Here is a 25,121-nt window from a genome sequence, read left to right on the forward strand (position 1 = left end):
AACATGGGGTGCTGGGTACCAAACCCTGGTGAGCCACATGGAAAGCCCGCTGTGCTCTCAACCACTCTAGACCCATCCATCTGTCAGAACAGACTGGTCAGTTCCTCAGTGTCAGGCCCTGTGTGGAGGAAAACTTAACTTGTACATTTCTTCTTTCATCCTGTTCTTCTCCAACATGGTATCATTGCTGCCAGCAATAAAGAACAGGCCCCAAAGTTGCACTAAAGGTTTTTTGTTTTTCCTTTTGCCTAAAACTCTGCTTTTACATTTAATCTCCAAGGCTGGGGAGAAGGCGCAGGGATTTGATCCTCAGCATCAAGTGGACCCCTGAGCACCACGCGGCCACGTGGCCCTGCTCCATGTTATTCAAGTAGGAGTTCATACAGTTGAATTAAGGGTACGATATGTAGATGGATTTAGGGGACAGGAAATACATTAAAAAATATGCACGTCGATATTTTCATTCAAGTATATTAATGTAGAGATTCCTGAATCAGTCACAAGTTGAAAATATTTTCCTGAAAATGAAAAACAATTTCTCATGTCTATCCTCAGAAGTGTTTGGTTACTGTGGCTCCATCTCCACTGCAGGCGTCTCTCCTCTGTCGCCATGTCAAGTGTTAACCAGTCGTGTTCCTTGAGTCAGCTGTTCAGTCTATGTCCTACAGTGAGAACAGAGATAAGCAGAATTAGCCAGCCTGTGTCACAAACCAGCACGGCAAAGTCACAGAAGCACAGCTGTAAAACATAGAAATATTCTTAGGAACATCTTTCCATCTCACACCGTATTTTTCACCGAATGGGTGCAAACTGCCAAAATGGGCTTTGAAGGTGCTCATTTAGTGACATCTAGCAAATCACTCATGGCACCAAAGGCATCTTAACCAAAAATCGGTGGCAATCCTTAATATCAGGTTGTAGGTGAAAGCTCTATAGTACTTTCTCAATTGTCCTTCCAACAATTATGCCCTTCCAAGCTTAGTTTAACACCAACTTAACATTTATATTCCTTCTGTTTAAAAATGCTCATAGGGGCCAAAATGGTAGTTATAGCAGGTAGAGTACTTGCCTTGCACACAGCCAGCCAACTGGGATTTGACCTCTGGCACCACTTAACAGCCTCTGGAGCCCTACCAGACTGAGCCCTGAGTACAGAGCTGGGAGTAAGCTTTGGGCACAGCTCAAAATAAATATTTTTTAAAATGTTTTCATGGAAATGGGAAATGGCTCAAAGTGCCAAGCATATACTTTGCATGCAGGAGGCCCAAGTTTGATAGCCCCTGAGCACTGCCTGTATGGCTCAAACCCTTCAATTTTAAAAACTTAAAATGTTTACACAACTGAAGACCACAGTACACAGAGAATGCTTTGAAGGCATAGCAATAAATATTAAGACAACTGCCTGACAAAATGATCTCAGATATTGCTCACACTTCCAAGTCTACAGATTTAGATAATCACTAAACTCACTATTGGGTCTAACAAATTATCCTCAGGCCTTGGGCAGCATTATAAAACGCATGATATTAAGTATCCTGGTTTTAGGCAAAGAGGTTATCTGGGAAAGGGATAGATTTTTGCTCATTCTTTTTGGTCTCTCACATCATCTCTGACAAGCACATTTAAAAAGAATTTTGGTTATGCTTTTTTCCTGACAGAATGGAGCTGCGACAGACTAAGAAGACTCAGCTTGGGTCCCTCCTCCTTCTACTTGGGGCCCACATCACACTGCCACGTATTGTCCACCTGCTGCTACATGTCCACACTATGCTGCCACTGTTACACATCCACACAACACAGAAACATCTCCAGCATACTATTATGATTCTGTCAATAGTATTAGACACATCTCACTGCCCCTCTAATAGTACAAGTCTTAAAAGGAAAATTGATCCACGTTCGAGAGGATACCTTCCACGTCATTTTCTTGTGACAGGTAAAACCAAGTTGAGGTTTACTGAAGTTTTACTCAGTCAAACTTGAGCGGGGCGTCTGGTCTGTGACAACCTCAGAAGCAGGGGAAGGTGCCGTGAGAGAGCTCCATGGCACTGCCAACCTTCAGAGGAAAATGGGCATCGGGCAGAGACCCAGAGGATTCCATGATGTGGCAAGGGGCTGATAATGCTCTTACATTTCCGACCAAGTTCCTCACACAGGAAAGCAGGTTCTGGCTGATAATGAAGTTCACTGTGGTGTGGAAGACATCCCGCAGCAGAGAGGGGGTGTGGTTGGCCACCTTTTTAGCCAACAGCATGGTCATCGTCAGCACGATCTTCTCTTGCTCCATGTCTTTAGGGTAAGTCCGCAGGATCTCGCTCAGCGCCTCTCCCAGGCACTTCTCTCTCTCCTGCAAGGACACAGAGCCCAGGTCACCAACACTCTTTCCTCTTAAAGGGGAAGCTCTCTGTGGTGAGTGTAATGTGACAGGCTCTCCTGTAGGTGCAAGGTTATTAAATAGCTAAGGAGTAGGGGTGGGGAGGTGATTCTAAAGCTTGGAGTGTGTCGTTTGCATGCTGGAGGTCCAGGTTCGATCTCGCAAGCACCCCTGGAGCATCCCCGAAGCTGGGAGGAGTCCCTGAGCACCATCAAGTGTGACCCTAAAACTAACAGAAAACTTACAAACAAAAAAAAAAAAAACACTTAAGGAGAGCTTGGAAAGCAGTGACAATTACGTGTGGCAACACAAGAAGAAACAGGCAGAGGAGACCCCGGCCTTGTTGGGGCTCAATAACCCATGCGTCCAGTGAGCATGGTGCTTCTGAACTACCAGTGTTCGTCACTAGACTAGAATGAATAGAAGCTAGTCGATCCTTGCCTGTAAAGCACTTAAAATCAAGAACTAGTTGACAAAGCAGAATGTATAAGACCTATCTTAATGGTGCAGACTTAGATCAAAGAGATAAGTGACTCCGTCTCTTCAGTATGGACAGAAAAGGACCTGGCAGCTGACTGACTCACAAACACCATGTCCACACTGCGGAGAGGTGTGGGGCCACGCCCGGATGCTGGCGAACAGCAGATAGGGAGAGGTCACTAGAACGAGACATGTCTGAAAGGTAGAAGGTTTGACCCGGATGAACCATGGAAGATTCAATTTCTTATCTTTTTTGAAGCTCTAATCCCCAAACTCTTGATTCTGGCCTTAAGGTTCCAGTTTCCTAAACGTTCTTCAGAAAGACCCACCCTACAGGTCAGTTGCCCATTCTCTGCAGACGGCTAAGGTCTACGTCACCTCACTGGCCACAGGTCTGACAGGGAAGAAATTTTACTGATTCAGCTAACAACTGAACAACCCTCACACTTCCCAAGTAACCCTGTGCAAGTGCCCGGGGTTTCAAACCTACTTCCTCGGACAGGTTCCCGTTGATAAACCGTGCTGCCAAGTCCTGCACCAGTGCCGGGTGGATTTTGCAGTCCATGCTGTCTCCAATATGGGCGAGCTGCCTGGCAATGTCCTGGATGATTTCTTCTTGACTTTCAGAATCTGAATGATCAAACCAAGCAGCAGAGATAAAGCAGATTGCGACCCTGCTCACTATCCTCAACCCACAAACCTCCCAGAACAAGGCAGAGATTCTATTTTGAAACAAAGCCAACCTTCACTTCTGTGGCAGGCCACAGGGGTCCCCGCTGGGCCCACACAGCTCTCCCTCCTATGCAGGCGCCTGGGGCAGGTCTGGGAACAGGTTGCTCAGGAGCTGGGCTGAGAACGGGGTCAGGACGGGGTGGAACCACGAGCAGCCCAGAGCACAGCCTCTGACAGTCCCTCGAGCCCCTACCCCAGCTCTCCTGGACCTTTGGAGCAGCACCAGGTCCTGCTTCCATATTAGGGGTTGGCAGGTGATGTGCTCACTGGATTCGAAGAAAAAGTCTCTGAAACATGTTGGCTAGTGGGAACTTCCTGCCAGCCCTGCCTGGACAACCTAGGACACAGCTGGAGGTGCAAAGGCTGACCTGGGCACGCTCCATCCTGGAGACTATGGGTGCGCATTTCTTCCTTTTACTTAACAGTGCTGAATGCTCAAGTGGCCCCAGTCTTGGCCCATTAAATGATGGTGAGAATTTCCATTACTCCTTTGGGGAGGCCGGCAAGCTACCCGTGCGTATTGGATATGCCAAAAACAGTAACAATAAGTCTCTCAATGAGAGACGTTACTGGTACCAGCTCAAACAAATCGATGAGCAACGGGATGACAGTAACAGTGATCTTTGGGGAGAGCCTGTCTTCTGTCCCCACCGTGGTTGACTTGGCTGCTGTTCTCCCCAGAGCCGCCAGAGGGCAGCATGGCCTCGTGGGTCTTGACTAAGTTGAATTGAGTCTAGCCCTGAGTCATTTTGGGCTTCGAGGGCAGTGATCCTAACCAGAGCTGAGCACTGTGAAAAAATTCCTCGTAGAACTCCCAGAATACATCACTATGAATCACGACTCCAGGCAATCTGGGTGAGACTCAACGGTCCCCGCTTCCAGTCTGCTCTCAGCCTCAGCCAGGCCACTGGGTGGCTGTGAGGGCAGCAAGGTCAGGGATGTCACAGTGGAGCCGCCTGACACCACCCTCTGCTCGCTGTGACCACCTGCCTCTGGCCGTAACGCTCCCCGTAACGCCTCTGAACACACTGAGCCCCAGTGCCATGGGTGGTATCGGGAAACGGAAGTGCGCGGTACCAACAACAGGACTCACGTAGAGAAACAGTGGCACTCCGGCAAGAAAATTTGGGACAGCATGACCAAGTCACAATGTGCAGTGACAGGGGTGTCCCTGCACCCTCCCACGGGTGCCCTCACCGGCCTACCTGTCTCTGCGTCCACGAGCAGGTGGCTGCAGTGGTTGCCGTCGGTCTGCAACTCCAGGCCCTGCGGCCGCGCCAGCCGGCACTGCAGCAGCTTCAGCTCTTCGTGGAAATTAAGGTTGGAGCAGTTTTGGAGGAAACCAAACAGGAGCAAGTTTGTGATGTGCTCATCGTGGAGGCCGGAACTGTTGCTGATCTACAACAGGCGGGGGAGAGGCGAGAGGGTCTGGCGCAGCGCTGGGGCAGCCCGAGAGCCCCTCCCACTGCCTACGTGAGTTCCAGCTCTCACCAGCAGGAACCTGGTAGGCCTGACTCCCTGGCACCTAGCCAGGGCGAAGCTTCCCTTCGGGACAAGAAACTTAACATGCTTTGCATGTAAGCATCCCGCATTCAGTCCTGGCATCAATCCTGGCACCACACAGCACCCCAAGCACTGCCAGATGTGGCCCTAATAGAGCAAAACTTCCCATTTTTTGTGGGGAGGGGGGGCGCTACACCTGGCAGTGCTCACGTGTCAATTCTGGCTCTGTGCTCAGGGATTACTCCTAGCAGTGCTCAGGGGACCGTATCTTCAGCTACGGATCAGATGCAGGTCGGCTGCATGCTGGGCAAGGGCCCTACCTGCCGGGCTGATACCCTGATAAGAGGAACACGAGGGAGATTTACTTACAAAGTTAATATACAGACGAGGCAGGAGCTGACTGATGTGTTTCTAAGCCAGGGAACATCAGCAGCTGAGAGGGCCACAGACAGATTCTCTCAGAGCCAACCCAGATGTGACATTTTTAGCCTCCAGAACTGTGAGGAAGAAACTGTGGCTATTTAAGTCACCCCGTTGGTGATGTTTTGTTACGGCAGCACCGGGATGCGAATGCGGGTCATCACTGCTCTTCTGATGGAGGCTGGTTGTCTGGTGTCCCAAGTGCGGGCAGAGCAGAGGTTACAGTGTAAGGGTCTATCTCTCACTCAGCCACTAAAGACAGCAGGACTGGCTGAGTGTGCAGCTCAGGTGGGCACAGGAGCCTGGAGTCCTGCTCCGACAGGGACTGCAAATGGGAAGTGTGAATGCAAATTCGAGTCTTTAATCTCAAGAACAGAGGGCTAGAGTGATTCGGTACACGGGTAGGGCACTGCATGTGGCTGATGTGGGTCTGATCCCCACCTCCATCAGGACTGATCCCAGAGCACAGAGCCAGGAGTGAGCTGTATCACAGGTTGTGAACCAAAACCAAACACCTCCCCCCCCACACACACACACATGTTACAAAGGCCTGTGAGAAGCTAAGAAAGGAACTATAACTTGTTTTTTAATCTCTAGTGTGAAAAGTTAAACTGGATGGGGGCAGAGAAATAGTACAGCAATAGGGCACTTGCCTTGCAGATGGTCAACATGGATTTGATCCCCAGCACACCACAAATGGTCTTCTGAGCCCTGCCAGGAATGATCCCTGAGCACAGAGCCAGGAGTAAGCCCTGGGCACTGCTGGGTATGGACCCAAAATAAAACACAAAATGTTGAAATGGATGGGAGATGGATGATTTGATCTGACAGCTGTTTATAGGACAATACCTAACAAGAAATGATACAGATGACAGCAATCTTGGTGAACAGAGTATGCAGCCTGGAAGAGCCAAACGTGCTCCCCACTGTCACGCTGGTCCCACACCAAAAGGACGGGAAGCTCTCCCGTGCATCTGCACAAACAGAAGAACCCTCATGTCCAAGCCTGGCAGAAAACAGTAAGAAAAACAAAACCTCAAAGGCAATTTCACTTTTTAATGTTTTTGTCTTAGTTTTGGGGTAACACCTGGTGGTACTTGGGGCTTACTCCTGGCTCTGCGTTCAAGGACTTGGGGACTATCTGTGGTGCTGGGGATCAAATCCAGGTTATCTATGTTCAATAAATGAGCACAGGCGCTAGGGCAGTAGCTCAAAAGCTATAGTGTGTGGCCAAGCACACAGGGCCCCCAGCACCCAGCCAGCCCGCCCAGGCAGCTGGCACCTGAGCAATGCTGAGGAGTCCCACCAAAACAAGAATTCACAGACTGCTCCAATATGAACAGTCCCATACAAACAGCACCAGGACAACCAAAGCTCACAGAGAGAAGTGAAAGTGCCTGGCAAAAGCAGACACGTGTGCTTGCGTATTCGTGGAATCTGAAGGGGTGACTGTCCATGGCTAAACTGGCACATGTCACCACAGCTCTTCTGAAAGTTGGAAACAAATCCAAGGGGAAAATATGTCAGAAAACTCAGTGCAGGCTGCGGCTGAGCAGCGGAGCACAGGCCTCGCGGGGTCTCCCCCCAGCACACAGCACACAGCACGATTCGGAGGGAGAGAGTGCCCAGCTGCTTGGAACACCAGGAAATTTCTGCATCTGTTTTCTCATTGAAGAAAAAAAAAAAACACTAGGGGAACTGTATCCACCTCCACACAATAAAGGTGTGTCAGGAAAAAAAAAATGAAACAATATGGAGTGAGGCAATTCTTTGAGGGGTTTGGATGGAACTACAGGCTCCCAGAGGTGAAGCACGCACTCGGGCCATCCAAGCTAGCTCCCGGCCCCAGGAGGCATAGGGACCACATGTGGGGGTGGGGGTGAGCGGCGGGTGTGTGTGTGTGTGTGTGTGTGTGTGTGTGTGTGTGGGTGTGGGTGTGGGTGTGTGGGTGTGTGGGTGGGTGTGTAAGGGTGTTTTGCGGGATTGATGAGGATGGAACCCAGGGCCTCAAACATATAAAACATATGTTCTACATCCATACCCTTTTTAACTCACAGCATATAAAACATATGTTCTACATCCATACCCTTTTTAACTCACAGGTATCCTGGAAATATGACAAGGAAACAGCAGCTGTAAGCTGAAAGACAATAGGGGCAGGCAACCGCAGCACCGAGCAAGAAAGTGTCTTGAACACTAAGGACAGCAAAAGGGTCCCAAATCACCTCTGCTCGAGCAAGCAACTCCTCTCCTGCCCGCAGCGTTAACCTCCCATTTCGAGCAGCGGGCACAGATCTGAAGGCTGAGGCGAAGACTGACATGAAAGCACGAGGGCCACCTCTAGGCACTGCTGGACACTCCGAGTGTGACAGCAATGACCCATGGATGTTTCTTAAAGCCAGACCAGAAATGCCCCCGCCACGGATGAGGAGAACCAAGAAGCTGTCGTGTTGGTGAGGGCGCCAAGCGGTCCGGGGATAGTGGGAAGAAGTGGGCCCCACTGCACGGGCTTCCCACCCTCTCTACGGCTGATTCAGAAGCACACACGGTACCACTGAGGTATTACCCTGCTGAAGACAGAGGGCTGCCAAGGTGACCTTGGGATGCCCTACCCAAGAAACTAGAGCTATTAAACCGCCTTAAATTTGAAAGTCTCCTTCCCCTTGCAGCTAGCGAACAGGAACCAGGGAGGGGTGAAAGTTGGAGCTGAGGGAGGTCTCTGATTTCCTCTTCACTGTGTGTGTGCGGCTCCTCTTAGCAGCACTGTCCAGTCCCCACTGTGGCCAGGCCCACACTGCAGGTACCCACAGAGGCTGACCTGGCCTCGCCCTCCCTGGGGTCTGACCTGCATCTCCATCATGTGGGCCGTCGGTGGGAATCAGACTTGCTTGCAGCACAGGTGTCGTGGCTGGAAGAGAAAACACACACACACACACACACACACACACACACACACAGTAGGTGAGTGCTCAGACACACACCAACCCCGAGTGTCTCACCACACCCAACCCAGGAGCACACCTCCCAGTCCTCTTCCTTCCCTGGCATGGCGCTTGGGTGGCCACCCCCAAGATAAAATCCTCATTATATATGTTCCAGGGCACCGGGCACTCCCTAGAGTCAGTCAAACCTCCCGGCTCACTTATCAAAAGAACTCACTGACAGGCAGACAGGGCAGGCGGACTTACTTAAAATAATCATTACTGAATTTCCTATCAGAATATTACTTTGCTAGGGATACAGATCAGTGACAGGGCACATGCCTAGCATGTGTGAAGCCCTCGTTCCAATCCCAGCATGTAAAGGGGAAAAAGGGAATAAACACTGATGATCCATTAGCAGGGCTCAGGGCTGGAGGGAGCCCTGGTCTGGACACGACTGGGAGTGTCTGCCTCCTCCTCCCAAAGAATAAGATTTGCTACTAAAATCTACGTAGAATTTACTGAAAATCCCTTGCTTACCAGGGCTTATACCTAATACGGGTACTGAATTCTTGAATTCAATATTAAAAAAATCAGAAAGCCTGTCTGAGCAGGGGTGGTTGAAAATGCTATGACTGTTTCCCATATCTTGTCCTAAAGGGTAAGTGGAGGAAGCCTTAACCAAAATCTTCTTTTGCAGTTACATTGGAAGTGTATCTCGGGGATCAGCCCACAAGAGAATTCACTGACCTCTTGGTGACCACCAGTCTATATTCCAACTTTCATGGAATATGCTTTCCTCTTCTCTTTTCCTATGAAAGCAGTTTCGTATGACCACATAGTCAATATGGTTTTCTTTGGCCATATTCAGCTATGCTCAGGGTATTCCTGCCTTAGAGCTCAGGGATCACTTCTGGCAGGGCTCAGGGAATCATCTGGGGTTTTGGGGATCGAACCTGGGTCAGCCACATGCAAAGCAAGTGCCCATCCCGACTGTAATATTGCTCTGGTCCTCCAAGATGGGTTTTGGGGACATGAGTTGATCACCTCAGGCAGCCCCTGAATAAACCTTTTGTTCTTTAATCAACCGGTCTCTTTATTTTGCTGGAAATAAAACCCAGGGCCATGTGACCTTCTACTTGCTGCTTCCACCATCCCAGGACAGGGAAGAAAGACAACAACCTACAGCTTAATCCTTCAGCATCTTCCACAGGGGTTAACTACAAAGACTCACCCCCCAACACAGCAAGAAAACTAGAAAACCAATGGGGAAAACACGTAGAAGCCCCAGAGCTCAATGAGTGAAAACATTTTATCTAAGACATAAGCAATAGCAGTAAGTCCCCAGGTGGTGTCTCTAATGACACTAAAGAGGATATTCAATGAGCAGAAATGATAGCACAGGGAGCAAGTACAGGTTCAAAGTGAGCACAACAAATACGATAGCCAGAAATGAAGAACATGAAACTATCAACAAAATGGGAGTGGAAAGAACTTTCTTCAATATAGTCGAAGCCACAGAAAGCATTATTCTCCATGAGGAAGAATGAAAGCCTTCCCTCTAAGGTTAGGCACAAGGCAAGGCTGCCCACTCCCACCTCTCCTAATCAATGTAGTACTGGAAGTAGTACTGGAAGAACTCGTCATAACAGTTAGGGAAGAAAAAGGTATTAAGGGCATCCAGATAAGAAAGGAAGAAGCCAAGCACTCACTATTTGCAGATGACATACTAAGAGAACCCTAAAGTCTACCAAAAAGCTCCTAGAACAATAGATTTGTGTAGTAGAGTTTGGTAGGTTACAAAATCAATACCCAAAAGTCTGTGGTTTTCCTGTTACAAATAATGAAAGAGAAGAAAGTGGAATAAAAAAAAAAAACTCAGTTCACAATTATGCCTCAGAAAATCAAGTACACTGAAATCACTTTAACTAAGGAGGTAAAGGACCTGTACAAAGAAAACTACAAAAAGCTACTTTAAGAAATCAAAGAGGACAAGAGGAAATGAAAACATATCCCCTGCTCATGGACTGGGAGAATTAACACTGTCAAAATGGCAATACTCCCCAAAGCATTATACAGATTCAATGTGGTCTATATAAGGATACCCATGACAATTTTCAAAGAAACTGATCAAACAGTCCTGAAATTCATAAGGAACAGTAAACCCCCAACAATACCCACGAACAGCTAACGTAATTCTTGGGGAAACAATGGGAGGCATCACCTTCCCCAACTTCAAACTGTCCTACAAAGTTGTAGTAATTAAAACAGTATGGTACTGGAATAAAGAGACCCACAGACCAATAGAATAAGGTTGAATATCCTGACACACACCCTCCATTTAATCTTTGATAAGGAAGACATATGAAGTGGAGCAAGGAAAGCTTTTTAACAAGTGGTACCTGGAAAACTGGACTGCTACAGGTAAAAAAATGAATTCTGACCTCTTCCTAATGCCATGCACAAAAGTCAGATCAAAATGAATTTAAGACCTCAACATCAGACCTGACTCCATAAGGTACACAGAAGAAAATATAGGCAAAACCTTCCATAACACTGAAGCTAAAGCATCTTCAAAGATGGAACACTACTGACCAAGCAAGTGGAAGCAGAGATTAACAAATGGAACTATATTAAACTACGAAGCTTCTGCACCTCCAAAGAAACAGTGGTCAAGATACAAAGACAGCCCTTGGAATGGGAAGAACTATTCACCCATTCTCTTCACTATTCACTATTCTGATAAGGGGTTAATATCAAAGATATACAAGGCACTGGTCGAACTTATAAGAAAAAAACATCCAACACCATCAAAAAATGGGGAGAACAAGAACTTCCTCAAAGAAGGAATTTGAATGGCCAAAAGGCACATGAATAAATGCTCCACATCACTAACCGTTACGGAGATGCAAATCAATACAACAATGAGATATCATCCCACAATGCAGAGACTGGCACACATCCAAATGAACAGTAACAACCAGTGCTGGTGCGAATGTGGGAAAAAGGGACCCTTACTCATTGCTGGTGGGAATGCCAAATGGTTCACCCTTTTTTGGAAAACAGTATGTACATTCCTCAAAAAACTAGAAATTGGGCTCCCTTTGACACAGCAATACCACTTCTGGGGATATACCCTGGGGGGGTCCTAAAGCACACAGCTGACCTGGGTTCAAGTCCCAGCATCCCATATGGCTCCCTGAGCACCGCCAGGAGTAATTCCTGAGTGCAAAGCCAGGAGTAACCCCTGTGCATCACCAGGTGTGACCCAAAAAGGAAAAAAAAACAACAGCAGAAACACCATCTGCACACCTATGTTCACTGCAGCTCTACTCACATGGCCAGAAACTGGAAAGCAACCTGAGTGCCCAAGAACAGATGATTGGATAAAGCAACTATGGGACATCTACACAATGGAATACTACACGTTTTTAGGAAAAATGAGTTCATGAAATCTCCCCATAAATGGATGGATTTGGAGAGTCTCATGCTGAGTGAAAGGAGTCAGAAGGAGAGGGACAGATATAGAATGACTGCATTCATTTGTGGGATATTAAAAAAAAAATCGTACGAAACTAATATCCAAGATCAGGGAAAACAGGCCAGGAGGACTGGTCAACAGTGTGTGTGTGGGGGTGGATTGGGGGCTAGTTAAGATAGAGGAGAGTCCATTATGACATTATATCACCGCTGGAAATGATCACTCTGGACAAGAACTGAGTGTTGCAAGTAGGTAAAGGGATATATCTGTATTGAAAACCATAATGCCTAAATTGAGAGAGAGGAGAAAGAGAGGGAGAGAGAGAGAAGAGAGATGTCTGTCATAGAGGCAGGCTGGGGTGGGGGGTGGCTTGGGGGGATGGGAGGAAAACTGAGGACACTGGTGCTGGGAAATTACACTGGTGGAGGGGTGGGTGCTGGAACATTATATAACTGAAACCCACTCATGGACAGTTTTGTAATGCTCTATCTCACAGTGATTCAATAAAATAAAAAAGAAAATGTAAAAAAAAAGAAATGAAGAACACAGTTGGTGGTATAAGAAAGCCCAAAATCCAAGAGACACAAAGGGTCTCAGTGAAAATTCCCAAATTACGAAAACTCCTAGACACATTACATTCACAATGACAAACCCCAAAGACAGAGACAGCAGCAAGATTACAAAATGGAACTTACCTACAAAGGAGAGCCCATAAGATGTACAAGTGAGACTCTATGAGCCAGAAGAATATGGAAAGATGCAGTACAAAAACTCAATGGAATGAACCCCTCACCGAGAATACTCTATCCAGCTAGATTACCATTCAGACCTGAAGGAACCACACAGAGCTTCGTGGTAGGCAACAGCTCAGGGAATCCATCGCCTTGAAACCAGTTTTGCAATAAGCATTAAAAGAGCTCCCTAAGGGACTGGAGCAATAGTACAGCGGGTAGGGTGTTTGCCTTGCACGCGGCCAACCCGGGTTCGGTTCCCAGCATTCCATATGGTCCCCTGAGCACCGCCAGGAGTAATTCCTGAGTGCAGAGCCAGGAGTAACCCCTGTAGCTCCCTAAGTGCAGGAGGAACTTCCCATCATGTGGAACTGGGTGTGGCGGCTGACCTGGGTTTGATTCCCAGCATCCCATATGGTCCCCTGAGCACCACCACAAGTAATTCCTGAGTGCAGAGAGCCAGGAGTAACCCCTGTGCATTGCCGGGTGTGACCCAAAAAAAGCAAAAAAACAAAACAAAATAATACAAAACAAAAAACTGATGTAGGCACTGTTATTACTGTTAGTAGTATTATTACTATTACATTGCTATTATTAGCAATTATATTAGTTTTAGTAGCCTTATTGCTATTAAAAAATTTAAAAACCCATAGCTTCACACATGCAAGTAAATGCTACATCCCTGACCTAAATCAATGCTCAAATCTATTCATATCTCCCTTTCCTTACATTCACTTAATAAATTTATTTTTTTAATTTTATTTTTATAAGGGCTGGAGCGATAGCACAGCGGTTGGGCTTTTGCCTTTCATGCAGCCGACCTGAGTTCGATTTCTCCACCACTCTCAGAGAGCCAGGCAAACTACTGAGAGTATCGAGCCCGAGCAAGCTACCCGTGTGTACTGGATATGCCAAAAACAGTAACAATAAGTCTCTCAATGAGAGACGTTATTGGTGCCCACTCGAACAAATTGATGAGCAACGGGATGACAGTGACAGTGACTATTTTTATAAAGTTGTTCGCAATAATTCATTACATGTCATATTCAAATACCAATCCCACCACCAACATACACTTTCTCACCACTGTAACAGGAGTGTATGAAGATTTTTGTATTTCATCCTGGAGCCATTAAGCCCTTGTGTAAGAGATTACAAACATGTATTTTAACCCCAAACAAATATGTGCTACTCTTGGTACATCAGTGGGGTAGAGAGGTCCAGGAATTCTAAAATTTAGAATATGATTATAGAGCAAATTCACTCATGAGTGAGGCCTATGTCACTCTCTTCTAGAAGCTTTATTTCTGAGTCTCTGGATCATGGCTGTTGATGAGATTATATGGTACCAGGAGAGTCTGTGGGTCTCACCGCCAACCTACTAGAAAATTTGGGAGCTGGAGGGAGGAGGCCCATATCCGCTGCAAGTGAGCTTGGAGATTTCAGTCACAGGTCCCTCATAGGTGAGGCTCGTCCAAGTCTGTGGAGAGCAGCCACGAGATTGGCGGCCATTGGGTTCTGGAGGTTTTTGGCTGCCAGGGTTCTGCTGGGGCGGGGAGGGAAACTCAACCCACCCCTCTCTGAGTTGCCCTGGTGAACAGCCTGGCACGGGGTCAGGACATTCTATGTTCACTTAATGAATTTCTTTTTTCATTTTCTTTTAGGGCTACATGAGACAGTGCTCAAGAGACAACATATGGTACCAGGGATTTGAACCAGGATCACAGCTGATGTGGCACCATGCAAGGTAAGTGCTGTACCCCATGCTACCTCTCCTGCCCAACTCTTTTGTCTTAAATTGTGGGGCCTTCAAGCAGCAAACACCTGAAGCTGGGTTCAGTAATTCTGGTAAACTAGCCAGGGGGGCCGTGTGCCCTGACGGCTGTTCACCCGGAACCCCAGGTGGACCCTGACTCTGGCAGTCTGTCAGGCTAAGCCAATCATGGAACTGGCTGCCTGCAGCCAGCTGACCCCATGGGGAATCTGGGGACCCCCCCACAGCTGCCAAGATCCATCTGTCTTGGAGATTCTCCTTTTCTTTCCCTCCTGACACGAACTGCCTCAGCCCTAACCTACTGAAGAAACAGGTTTAACTGGAAAAGAACACATAGAAGGTGTCAACAGATCAAAGAATGTCTCTGTGTGCACATCCCACATCCCAGGCTAGCCATGTGGGCTTCTTTCTGGTCAGGACCGTGTGTTCATGAGGCTGTCGGGTTTGATTAACAGGTGTCTGTGACCCATGTCTCCTCTTCATGGAGAGATGGAAGGGCCATGTTTGTGTTTGGATCTGGTTCTGTTAGCATTTGTTTCTTGGATTTGGGTTTTGTTTTATTTTTGCAATAAAGGATTTAATCTCAATATCATTCAAAAACAACATAGGTCATACCCTAGCAGACGGGTCACTTTTAGTTATGGGTTCATGTATAAAAACAGAAAGCAAGTTTCTACTATAATGCTGTTTAACCTGTGTGTATATGAGCTAGAATTTGGGGAGAGATGGCCCCTAAATGGGTCTCTAAATTCCTATACTATTCTACAATCAGAAAAAAAAATTTCCCACGGGACTGGAGAAATAGTTGGGGTGCTTGCCTTGCATGCAGCTGTCCTGGGTTCCATCTCCAGCATTTCATAGGCCAGGGTGCAAAACCTGGTGCAGACCCCTGGGTGTAGCACTAGGAATAAGCCCTGAGCATAGCTGGTAGCGCCCCCAGCACCCCCCCCCCAAAGCCCCTGCAATTTTTTCCCCAAAAAACTGGTAAATGGGGCCCAGAAAGATAATACTGTAAGCTGGGCACTGGCCTTGTTGGTGGCTGACCCAGATTTGATCCCCAGCATCCCTTATAGTCCCTGGAGCCTGCCAGGAGTGATTCCTGACAGCACCACAGGGTGTGGCCCCCAAACCAAAACAACAACAATAAAAAAGAACTGGTAAATGCAATGAGATATAAATGCAGACATTAATGCAACTGCTTTAATCCTCAGAAGGGGGCCTGATATGTGGCCAACCAGCACCCAATAATGGTCCCCCAAGCTCCCTCGGAATGATCCCTTAGAGCATAGCCAGATGTGGCCCCACTCTCCAAAAAGAGAAGAGAAAGAGAGAGAGAGAGAGAGAGAGAGAGAGAGAGAGAGAGAGAGAGAGAGAGAGAGAGAGAGAGAAGAGCCTGGGCAGACACCAGAACTGATTTGTCACTTCAGCCTGAGTCGCGCATCTCCCTGAGAAATCAGGCGGCTGACTGAGTTCTCGTACCTTGCAGACCACGGAGGCCCAGTGTACTCTGCGACCTCTCCAGTGGGGCCAGCGAGATGCAGTGAGAACCCGTAAATGCTGCTGGCAGACCTCAGCGGTCCTAGCCCTCCAGGTGCTCCCTGGGGGCCAAGGGAAGGGGTAGTGCTCCCCTCCCTGAGGTTCCTACCTCTTTTCCTCCACTTCACAAGAGTCACTTGAGATGGAAGCAGCACCTGGCTCAGCCTGGGCTCCTCTCCAGCCCTAACAGCCTTGGAAGGCATTTTTGGCCCTGGTTTTCAGGAACAGGGCTGACCCGAGGGTGCCCATTGAGGGCAGGGCTGACCCGAGGGTGCCTGATGAAGGCAGGGCCCTCCTGCAGAACTGTCCAAACTGGGGTGCCCCTACCCCGGGTGCATCTTCCCTGAAGATGAGCAAAGAATGACTGGCTCTCTCAGGGCCTTCACGGGCTCCGACCTCCCTTTCCATGTCAAAGAGCCCCATCCAAACGCTGCAGTGACCTTGAATGAGTGAAAACCCAGAGACCTGGCAGGGACCAGCGCAGGCCCACCACGGGGAGCTCCCAAGGAGGCCTGGACCGGGGGCAGAAGGCACCGGAGTCCCAGGAGGCAGAGTGTCAAGGCGGGTTATCCTGACCAAGAACCAGGAGACTAAGATTTAGACACTGCATCAACCATGAGATTTAGTGTCATTATTTTATGGCCTTTGCCATTCCTGGGGGGTCAGTGCAAAAATTCTCTTCACGGTGGGGCAGCAGCTTCTGCCCTGCCAGGTGCTGGACCCTCAGGCAAGGAAGGGAAAACAGGCTTTCAGAGCCTGGCCACTTTCTCCGCCCCACAGGGAAGAAACCCAGACACTCATTTGCTTTGCTTTGGGGCTACACCTTGCCATGCTCAGGGGAACATATGTGGTACTGGGGACTGAATTTCAGCCATGTATAAGGCAAGGCCCCTACTCACTTGATCATACCCTGGTCCTGAAACCAAACCTTTAAATCCGAATGCTCTTGGGGCCAGAAGGAGAGTTAGCACTGCTTGCCTTGCAAAGGGCGGCTTGGGTTTTACCCCTAGACCCTGTATTATCCTCCAAGCCACCAGGAGTGATCCCTGAGCACAACCTGGTGTGCCTCCTCACCCCCCCGCAAAAAAAAAAAAAAAGTAATGAATCCTAATTCTTTCTCTCTCCCCTGGCTATAAGGACCAAACACCAGGTGGAGACCCCCAAACCACATCTGGCATCAGAAAACTACACAAACCCACTGCAGGACCACCGTGGGGGGGGGGGGGAATCTGCTGGCAGATCTGGGCCTTGTTCTCTTCCATTCCTCTAAATATCCTCTCAGCTAGGAAAGATAAACTGGCCCCTCACGAGCCCCAGACTGACTCTATAGGTCAGAAAGCAAGAGCTCACCGGTGTGGAGACAGCCCCGCCAAACACGCCCTTCTGAGAAGCATAAACCTCAAAGGAGATCTACAATTAAATAAAGAATCTAGCTCTGTCAACCCAGCTTGACTCAACTAGTAGTGTGACATTTCTAATATGTAACTTCAGAGCCTCCAGGATATAATCAGTTAACAAGCTATACTCAGAAATCTTAACTTCAGGGGCCAGAGAGATAGCACAGTGGATAGGGTGCTTGCCTCGGACATGCCAGACCCAGGTTCAACCTCCAGCATCCCATACATTCCCCCAGCACTACCAGGAGTAATTCCTGAGTGCAGAACCAGGAGTTACCTTGAGCATCGCCAGGTGCAGCCCACCCCCATATTTTTTTTTTAATAAACAAAAAAGGAAATGTCACTTCATAAGTTGCTCTGTCACCCAGCACAGGACCTATACTTATCTACCATTCCTCATTGGCGTCCATGTACCGCAAACACCTTAGCTCTCTGGCTCTCAAGAAGTATGCCAGGGGGGTGGCTGCTGCCGCCGCGGGCGGGCGCTGGGGCTGCGGCGAGCGCGCTGCGGCCGCCGGGCTCGGCGCCTCCGCCTCGCCGCACCCCGGGCCGCCGCCGCCGCCGGCCGCCGCCGCCGCGCGGGGGCTCGCGCCGTGCCCCCCACCCCGCCAGGCGATGGTGCCAGCCGAGGGCGCGCCCGTCCCCCGCCGCCACTGACCGGGACCCACACTCCACGGCCGCCTCGGCGCCCGCCGCCCCCACCGGACAAGCTGGAGGGAGGTGGCGGCCCCGCACCGCCCCCCCCCCCCCCCCCCCCCCCCCCCCGCGCCGCCCAGCACCGGGAGGAAGCAGGGCAAGGCCGGTTTGCAAATGAAGAGCCCGGAAAAGAAGCGGCGCAAGTCCAATACGCAGGGCCCTGCCTACTCACACCTGACGGAATTTGCACCACCCCCCACGCCCATGGTGGATCATCTGGTCGCATCCAACCCTTTTGAAGATGACTTTGGTGCCTGTAAGGTGGGGGGTGCGACCCCTCCGTTTCTCGGCAGTCCTGTGCCCTTTGGAGGTTTCCGTGTGCAGGGGGGCATGGCAGGCCAGGTGCCCCCAGGCTACGGCACAGGGGGAGGAGGGGGCCCCCAGCCTCTTCGTCGACAGCCCCCTCCGTTTCCTCCCAATCCTATGGGCCCAACTTTCAACATGCCCCCCCCCAGGGCCCTGGCTACGCTCCCCCAAGCAACATGAACTTTCCCAGCCAGCCCTTCAACCAACCTCTGGGCCAGAACTTTAGTCCTCCTGGTGGGCAGATGATGCCAGGCCCAGTCGGGGGCTTTGGCCCTATGATCTCACCCACCATGGGCCAACCTCCCAGAGGGGAGCTGGGTCCCCCTTCCGTCCCTCAGCGCTTTGCCCAGCCCGGGGCTCCTTTCGGCCCTACTCCTCTCCAGAGACCCGGACAGGGACTCCCCAGCCTGCCCCCCAATACAAGTCCCTTCCCTGGCCCAGATCCAGGCTTTCCTGGCCCTGGGGGTGAGGATGGGGGGAAGCCCTTGAACCCACCTGCTCCTACAGCTTTTCCCCAGGAGCCTCACTCGGGCTCCCCAGCCACCGCAGTTAATGGGAATCAGCCCAGTTTCCCTCCAAACAGCACTGGGCGTGGTGGAGGCACCCCAGAGGCCAACAGCCTGGTACCCCCCACCAAGGCCGGCGGGGGCTCTGGGCCCCAGCCACCCCCAGGCCTGGTATACCCCTGCGGAGCCTGTCGGAGTGAAGTGAATGATGACCAGGATGCCATTCTCTGTGAGGCCTCGTGCCAAAAATGGTTCCACCGCGAGTGCACAGGCATGACTGAGAGTGCCTATGGGCTGCTCACCACGGAGGCCTCAGCTGTCTGGGCCTGCGACCTCTGCCTCAAGACCAAGGAGATCCAGTCCGTCTACATCCGCGAGGGCATGGGGCAGCTGGTGGCTGCCAATGACGGCTGATCAGGGCGAGGTGGCAAGGCAGCACGCACATCCCTCGGCATGCCTCTAGAATGATCGGGCATCTCTGTTTCCAGTGGCTTCCCAGCACCAGTGGGGGCCGGAAGAGGGACTCTGCGGGGCAGGCCGAAGAGCCAGAGCACTCACTTTTCTGGAAACTAACGCTTTGAGATCTACAGGGATCCAAGAAACCAAAACCCTGTGGTTGTGTCTGGAGGCCTGGGCCAGCAACTTGGAAGAGGAAAGTGGCAAGAAGAGAATCTGTTGGTCCAGGCTGCCCCTTCTGGGCCCATGCCCAGCATTTGGGTCTCACCCACAGCACCGGCCTTGGGCTTTGGAGTCAAGTGTTAAATGTTTGTGGTCAGCGGAGTTGGAGACTGTTCGCCCTTTTTGGGAGCTGTGGGTGACAGCTTTAGGGAATAAGGGGAGCGTCCCCTCCCTTTCCCTAACTTCCCCTAGCCTCTGAGATGAAGCAGAGGAAGCAGAGATCTTAGCTCTGGCAGTGATCAGGCCATAAGAGATACTGTCAGGACACAGCTCCCTCATACTTGGTGCCTGAGGACCACTTTTTTTTTTTTTTTTGGTGGCCAAAATAATTGGGATATGTTGGTCCGACAGCAGAATCATTGACATTTGGACTGGCTTGGCAGCTTGGATTCTGGCTGTGCCTCCAGCCCCCCACACCTTTTGCCCATCTGTTGCACATTTCTTTGAGCACTAGTTTCCAGTTGGTATGTCTGTCCTCACCTGCCCCTGGGCCTGACTGAGAGCAGCTTGAAAAGATGCAGAGCCCTGGTATACCTCATTTTCCCTCCTGACGAAAGGATCCCGCGAGGCCCTGCCGTGCTTTGTGGGGAGGGGTGCACCGGTCTCTTCCCTCACTGTCATACTTGCAGCTGAGGACAGGGGAGGTCTTTGCTTCCCTCTCCCCACCACTTTTTCCCTCCTCCCTGCCAGAGCCCTGCTTGGATTTGATTTGATTTGCAGTTTCAGACAGCATTGCCACATACGTAGCTGCTGCTGCTTCCAGTTAGCACACACCGCCCTCAGGTGGGTGGGGAGAGCCGCTCTGCCCTGCAGGGTCCCCTGCCTCCCTTCTCAGCATCTCTTCGCAAGAGAGATGGGGTATAGTGCAGAACTCACCCACCTCACCAGCAGATGCCAGCAGCCATGAGGAAGGGAGAAAGCCAGGGCCGTGGGCCTCTCCCCTGTGCCCCCTGCCCGACAGTGTAGGTGGTGTCCTGCCCGGCTGTCATGTTCGGGCTGTTTGGCCCCTCTGCAGTTCATTGCTATTTTTGTGTTGTGTCCCCACTGCCGCGTTTTGTACAATGGCTCCCGAGGGAGAGTCTGCCAGTCCCTCTCGCTCACTCCACTAATTTTTGGAAGAACATGGGGTTGGCGGAAATGTGGTGGGGGGGGTTGTACGGTTGGATTAATAAAATGATTTGAAAACCTAAAAAAAAAAAAAAAAGAAGTATGCCAGGGGTCAAAATCCTTTCCCACAGCTTTACTGGGGGAGAGGGGCTTGAGTCTGAGCACAAGCAAGAGTAGTGATAATTCTCTTGTTTTTGTTTCTGAGCTGTGGCAATGCTCCAGAGCTACTCCTGACTCTGCACTCAGGAATTACTCCTGGTGGGACTCAGGGGACTATACGCGACGCCAGGGATCGAACTCAGTAGGCCGCATGCAAGGCAAGTGTCCTATCCGCAATCTTAACGCTCCAGTCCCAGGAACAAAAAAAATTCTTTTATTTTTCTAAGTGGAGAATTCTTTCATTTCTCTCTGTGTGCATGTGCATGAAGCAAACTAGTTTGTTGAAGAAATCAGAGAGAATGGGACTGGAGCGATAGCACAGCGGGTAGGGCGTTTGCCTTGCATGTGGCTGACCCAGGTTCAATTCCCAGCATCCCATATAGTCCCCTGAGCACCGCCAGGAGTAATTCCTGAGTGCAGAGCCAGGAGTAGCCCCTGTGCATCGCCAGGTGTGACCCCAAAAAAAAAAAAAGAAATCAGAGAAAAAAGAGATGGTGGTGGGAATGTGCATGGTGATGGGATTGGAGATTAAATATGAAATGTAATAAATTATTGTGAACAACTATATAAAAATAAAATACAATTTAAAAAAACTACTGGGGGTCATTCCCCGGTAGTGCTCAGGGACACTATGCTAAGGCTTGAACCTGAGCCTCCTGCATGCAGAGCATGTGCTCAGTCTCATCACATCTTCCTGTGGACATAGTTTACATTTTTCTTGCATATTTAGGAGTACAACTGCTGGGTCCAATGACAAATTTTTCTCTCTTTTTTTTGTTTTTTTGGGTCACACCCAGCTCCTTGAGAGCTGGCACCTGTCTCAACTGAGCAACTGGCATGTCTCTGGTGCAAAAGGTGCCCCAGGAAAAAAGTGTCAGAACCAGTGACAGGGAGAGTTCATGTGGCAGAGCACAAGTCGAGCAGGTGCGAGCTGAGTTCCTGGCCCTGAGGTCCCCACACCCTCCAGCACTGCAAGTCTATACTGGCAGCACAGCCAAGTAGACTACAGTGACTGGGCTGGACTTGGGTATAACCTTAATGGGGGCTGAGCACCAGAACAACCTATCCATCAATCGGCATGCTTCGTACAGGTATGCAATTCAAGCCCAACAGGGATGTTACTTATCTGGAAAACTGGCTGGTACACACTCTGTTCTCACTCCGCAACCTCCCCACACCCAGCACTAAAAAGAAAACTGGGATCTACGCAGTGTTAGCAGAGCAAACACTCCACCCCTTGGTGGAGACTTGCCCCTTCAGATGTCCTCTGCCTTCCCTTCCTCGAGTCCAAGGAGCTGGCAACCACTCACTGGGGCTCCAGATCACTCTCATCTCAGTAAGTTCTTGCCACTGGAGTTCAAGTTGTGAGTTTTCCTGAGTCAGGCCTCAAAGTAGGATTGCCTTTGGGCAGAAGCGATGGTACAGCGGGGAGGGTGTATGCCTTGCACGCAGAGGACCCAGGTTCAATCCCCGGCATCCCATATGGTTCCCCAAGCACTGCCAGGAGTAATTCCTGAGTGCAGAGCCAGGAGCAACCCCTGAGCATCACTGGGTATGACCCAAAAAGAAAAAAAAAAAAGTAGGATTGCCTGGGCTTATCACAGTTGTCACTCTTCTCTCTCCATTCTCACCATCAGCTGCTGACATGTTCCTTGCTCTCATGACACCCATCCTTAAGCCCCAGCTGTATTGAGTGGTGCCCAAACTGTCCCCTAGGCACCGTGGCCGCATTCTTCCAGAGAATCCACTCAAAATCGGGTATTTCCCCAGCACCAGCCACATGCTTTCCTCTTAGCAGTTGCTCCCAGGAACTCATGGATGATTTCTGTGACCTCCAGGGTCCCGGTGTGACACCTCCCGGTCTAGGAGAGCCCTCCCAACTTCAGAACCTGCCCCATGACCTGGATGGGTGGATACAACTGTAGAAAAGCCACTTCCGCCAGAAGCACCCGTTTCCGGGGAGGCTGGTCGAGATGCCACCACCTAGTGGCACCCCCTGCGCGAAAGGCACGGCTGGCACGGAATCAGGCTTGCCTGAGTGCTGTGCTGGGTCTCTATCACGCTCACCCCTCTCCGGGCTCGGGCTGGTCAGCCCATTCCCGGAAGGCTTGGTCCAATCCAAGCCAAATCAGAACCTGCAGAACCTTCTCGATCTTCAAGCCCACCCATCTTCTCTCCCCGCACCGCTGTCTCACTGCCCAGCAGTGTTCTTGAATGAATGATCTAGGGACCTTACCGGCCACGCTCGTGGAAGCGCTTGGGTTCGGGCGCCCGTGGGCCCCTCATTCACACTGCACCTGACGTCTGACGTCCTGAGACAGGCACCCACGCAGATGTGAGCCAGCACCAGGGACGGCGCCCTGACCACGGGGCAATGTCTGCTCTAGACTGCTCTAGACTGCAAAGTCTACTCAATGACTGCTCTCCATCAGCCAACGACAGGTACGAGACCTGAACCCTTTCCCGTGGGCTCTCCCTTCTGCAGGGCCGACCCGGAAGGTTTACGGTGTAACCGGCCCTGCACGACCCGCGGGCGCAGAAGGGGCTTCATGCCCGCCCAGCTCCCCAACACCTGCCGGCTGCGCGGCCGAGCGCCCCGACCGCCCCGCCAACGCGACACTCACGTGCAGAGAGGACAGAGAGCCGCCTCCTCCTACCAGCCGAGCGCCGCCGTGGCCGCGGGGGGCCCGGGACAGACCCGGCACCTCGCCAGCGGCGCCCGGGATCCGCGCCGCCCTCGGTCCCCAGGCGCGGCGGCCCCAGAGCGCGCGCTCGGCGCTGAACGCCGTGCGCCGGAAACAGGCGTCGGAGTCCGGACGCACGAGGCTGCCACCGGCAGGTAGTCACCCGCCCAGAAGGCGCGCGGGGCCGAGCGGCGGCGCGGGAACCGAGCGCCCAAAGCAAGGAAGCTCCCGAGGCGCGGGACGCGGCCGCCGGCGCCGACTTCCTCTAAGACCGCGGGCCCCGCCCCGCCCCGGGCCCGCCCCCAGCCGTGCCCAGCCCCGGACAGGCCCCGCCCCCAGGCGGGCCCCTTCTCCTGTGGCCCCGCCCCCAGTCAGGCCCCGCCCCGGAAGGCCCCGCCCGAGTTCGGGGGTTTCGGAAGTGTAAGGCCCCCGGCGGCGGGCGACGCGGCCGAACCCGGAGCTGTGGGCATCCCCTCAGTCCCCGCACCCCACCCGAGCCCCAGGATTCGGGCCTGAGCATCTCGGCTTGCAGCGCGCAGACGCGACAGACGCTGCGTCGCCGCGGCGTGTCTGGGCGGGTCGCTAGGCCCAGCGCTCGGGCGGCGTCGCGGCTCCCCCAGACCCAGGAGGACGCGGCCTCGTGAGGGCAGCGGTCAGCCACGCAGTTGGCGCCGCCCGCGCGGGGAAGCGCCAGCAGAAGAAAGCGGATGGAAGCTTCGGGAGGGGACGAGGAAGCGGAGGACGGGACTCGGGCGCCAAGCTGAATCGTGGGGAGGGGGAGGGAGGGAGGAGGAGAGACAGGAGGGAGGGAGGGGGAGGGGAAAGGAGGGAAGGGGGAGGGGGAAGGGAAGGGGCGGGAAGAACTGAATCCTGTTGGAGGGCCTTCTGCAGTGCCTGAGGTACGAGCCTCCAGGCCGAACTTCTAGACGTGTGCTCTGCCGTTTAAGCGACAGCCTTGCCCCTGAGCAATTTTTTTCTTTCTTCCCTTTCTTTCCCTTTCTTTGTCTTAATGGCAGGAATTGCACACTTGGCTGTGGGCCGACGCTAGAAAGGATGGAGCATAACTACACAGGTGCTCAGGGAACTTGATGCTGGGACTCAAACCCAGAGCCCTCCCCCGTCAAGACAGTAGCACTGAGCTACCCACCACATCACGTGTTTCCTCTTTGCCTCCCGTTCTCGGTTTTGTGGTGCAGAGGTCACAGGACTGGTCGCCAAGTGCCTCAGTCAGACACATACTTTGTAGAGACCATACACTTGCTAACGCACTGGGTGTCCAAGGACAGCACGTCTGGGATTGTGCTGGGTCACGGAGGCCTTCTGGGGACCAAAGAAGGCAAGTGCTTTTCCACTCCCACGGGCTCCTTTCTGCAAGGACGACTCTCAGAGGTGCTGAGGGGAGCAGCCGGGGCCTCTCCAGCTCTTGCTCAGCCTGGTGTGGGAATGATCACTCAGTGCTCAGGTATCAACGTCAGGGAGCCATGAGGGATACATCTGTGATAGTGCTCAGGTGGCCATGCAGAGCCAGGGATGGAACTCGGCGCCTCACAAATGCTAGGTTCTGCCGTTATCTCACCAACCCTACTGTAAGGTTTTTATCTTTCATTTTGTGAACCACATTGATTGATTTGTGGAT

At 51.5% G+C, this 25,121-nt stretch overlaps 2 protein-coding genes across 3 annotated transcripts; one reads left to right on the top strand and one right to left on the bottom strand.

Annotated features, from left to right (window-relative positions):
- Positions 1-453: 453 nt before the first annotated feature.
- BID (BH3 interacting domain death agonist) lies at positions 454-23,790 on the bottom strand. 2 transcript variants are annotated; one of them, XM_055127883.1, is made up of 6 exons: positions 23,426-23,790; positions 8,328-8,417; positions 4,792-4,984; positions 3,345-3,484; positions 2,132-2,347; positions 454-662 (listed from the first exon to the last, which is right to left on the bottom strand). In XM_055127883.1, exons 2-6 carry the CDS (start codon positions 8,367-8,369, stop codon positions 651-653), a joined length of 603 nt encoding a protein of 200 aa, XP_054983858.1. In that variant the 5' UTR covers positions 8,370-8,417; positions 23,426-23,790; the 3' UTR covers positions 454-650. The 2 variants fall into 2 exon arrangements, with proteins under 2 accessions (XP_054983858.1, XP_054983859.1); XM_055127884.1 differs by having other exon boundaries at positions 8,355-8,417; positions 23,426-23,787.
- Positions 14,383-20,652, top strand: LOC129401759 (pygopus homolog 2-like). The gene is given in 4 exon segments (XM_055124593.1): positions 14,383-14,389; positions 17,794-18,083; positions 18,085-18,489; positions 18,492-20,652. Coding segments are annotated over 4 exon segments (1,482 nt in total). The 3' UTR covers positions 19,272-20,652.
- Positions 23,791-25,121: the final 1,331 nt, after the last annotated feature.

Source organism: Sorex araneus, chromosome 2 (genome assembly GCF_027595985.1).
Source record: "Sorex araneus isolate mSorAra2 chromosome 2, mSorAra2.pri, whole genome shotgun sequence".
Taxonomy (NCBI): domain Eukaryota; kingdom Metazoa; phylum Chordata; class Mammalia; order Eulipotyphla; family Soricidae; genus Sorex; species Sorex araneus.

What these genes read in the sequence shown, in the direction of transcription:
- BID (XM_055127883.1), bottom strand. Translation starts at nt 8,369, where the DNA reads ATGATGGAGATGCAGGTCAGACCCCAGGGAGGGCGAGGCCAG. An exon ending in CCCAGGGAGGGCGAGGCCAG is followed by an intron (nt 4,985 to 8,327) that starts GTCAGCCTCTGT and finishes CGCCTGTTGTAG; the next exon opens with ATCAGCAACAGTTCCGGCCT. An exon ending in ACGGGAACCTGTCCGAGGAA is followed by an intron (nt 2,348 to 3,344) that starts GTAGGTTTGAAA and finishes GTGTCCTTGCAG; the next exon opens with GAGAGAGAGAAGTGCCTGGG.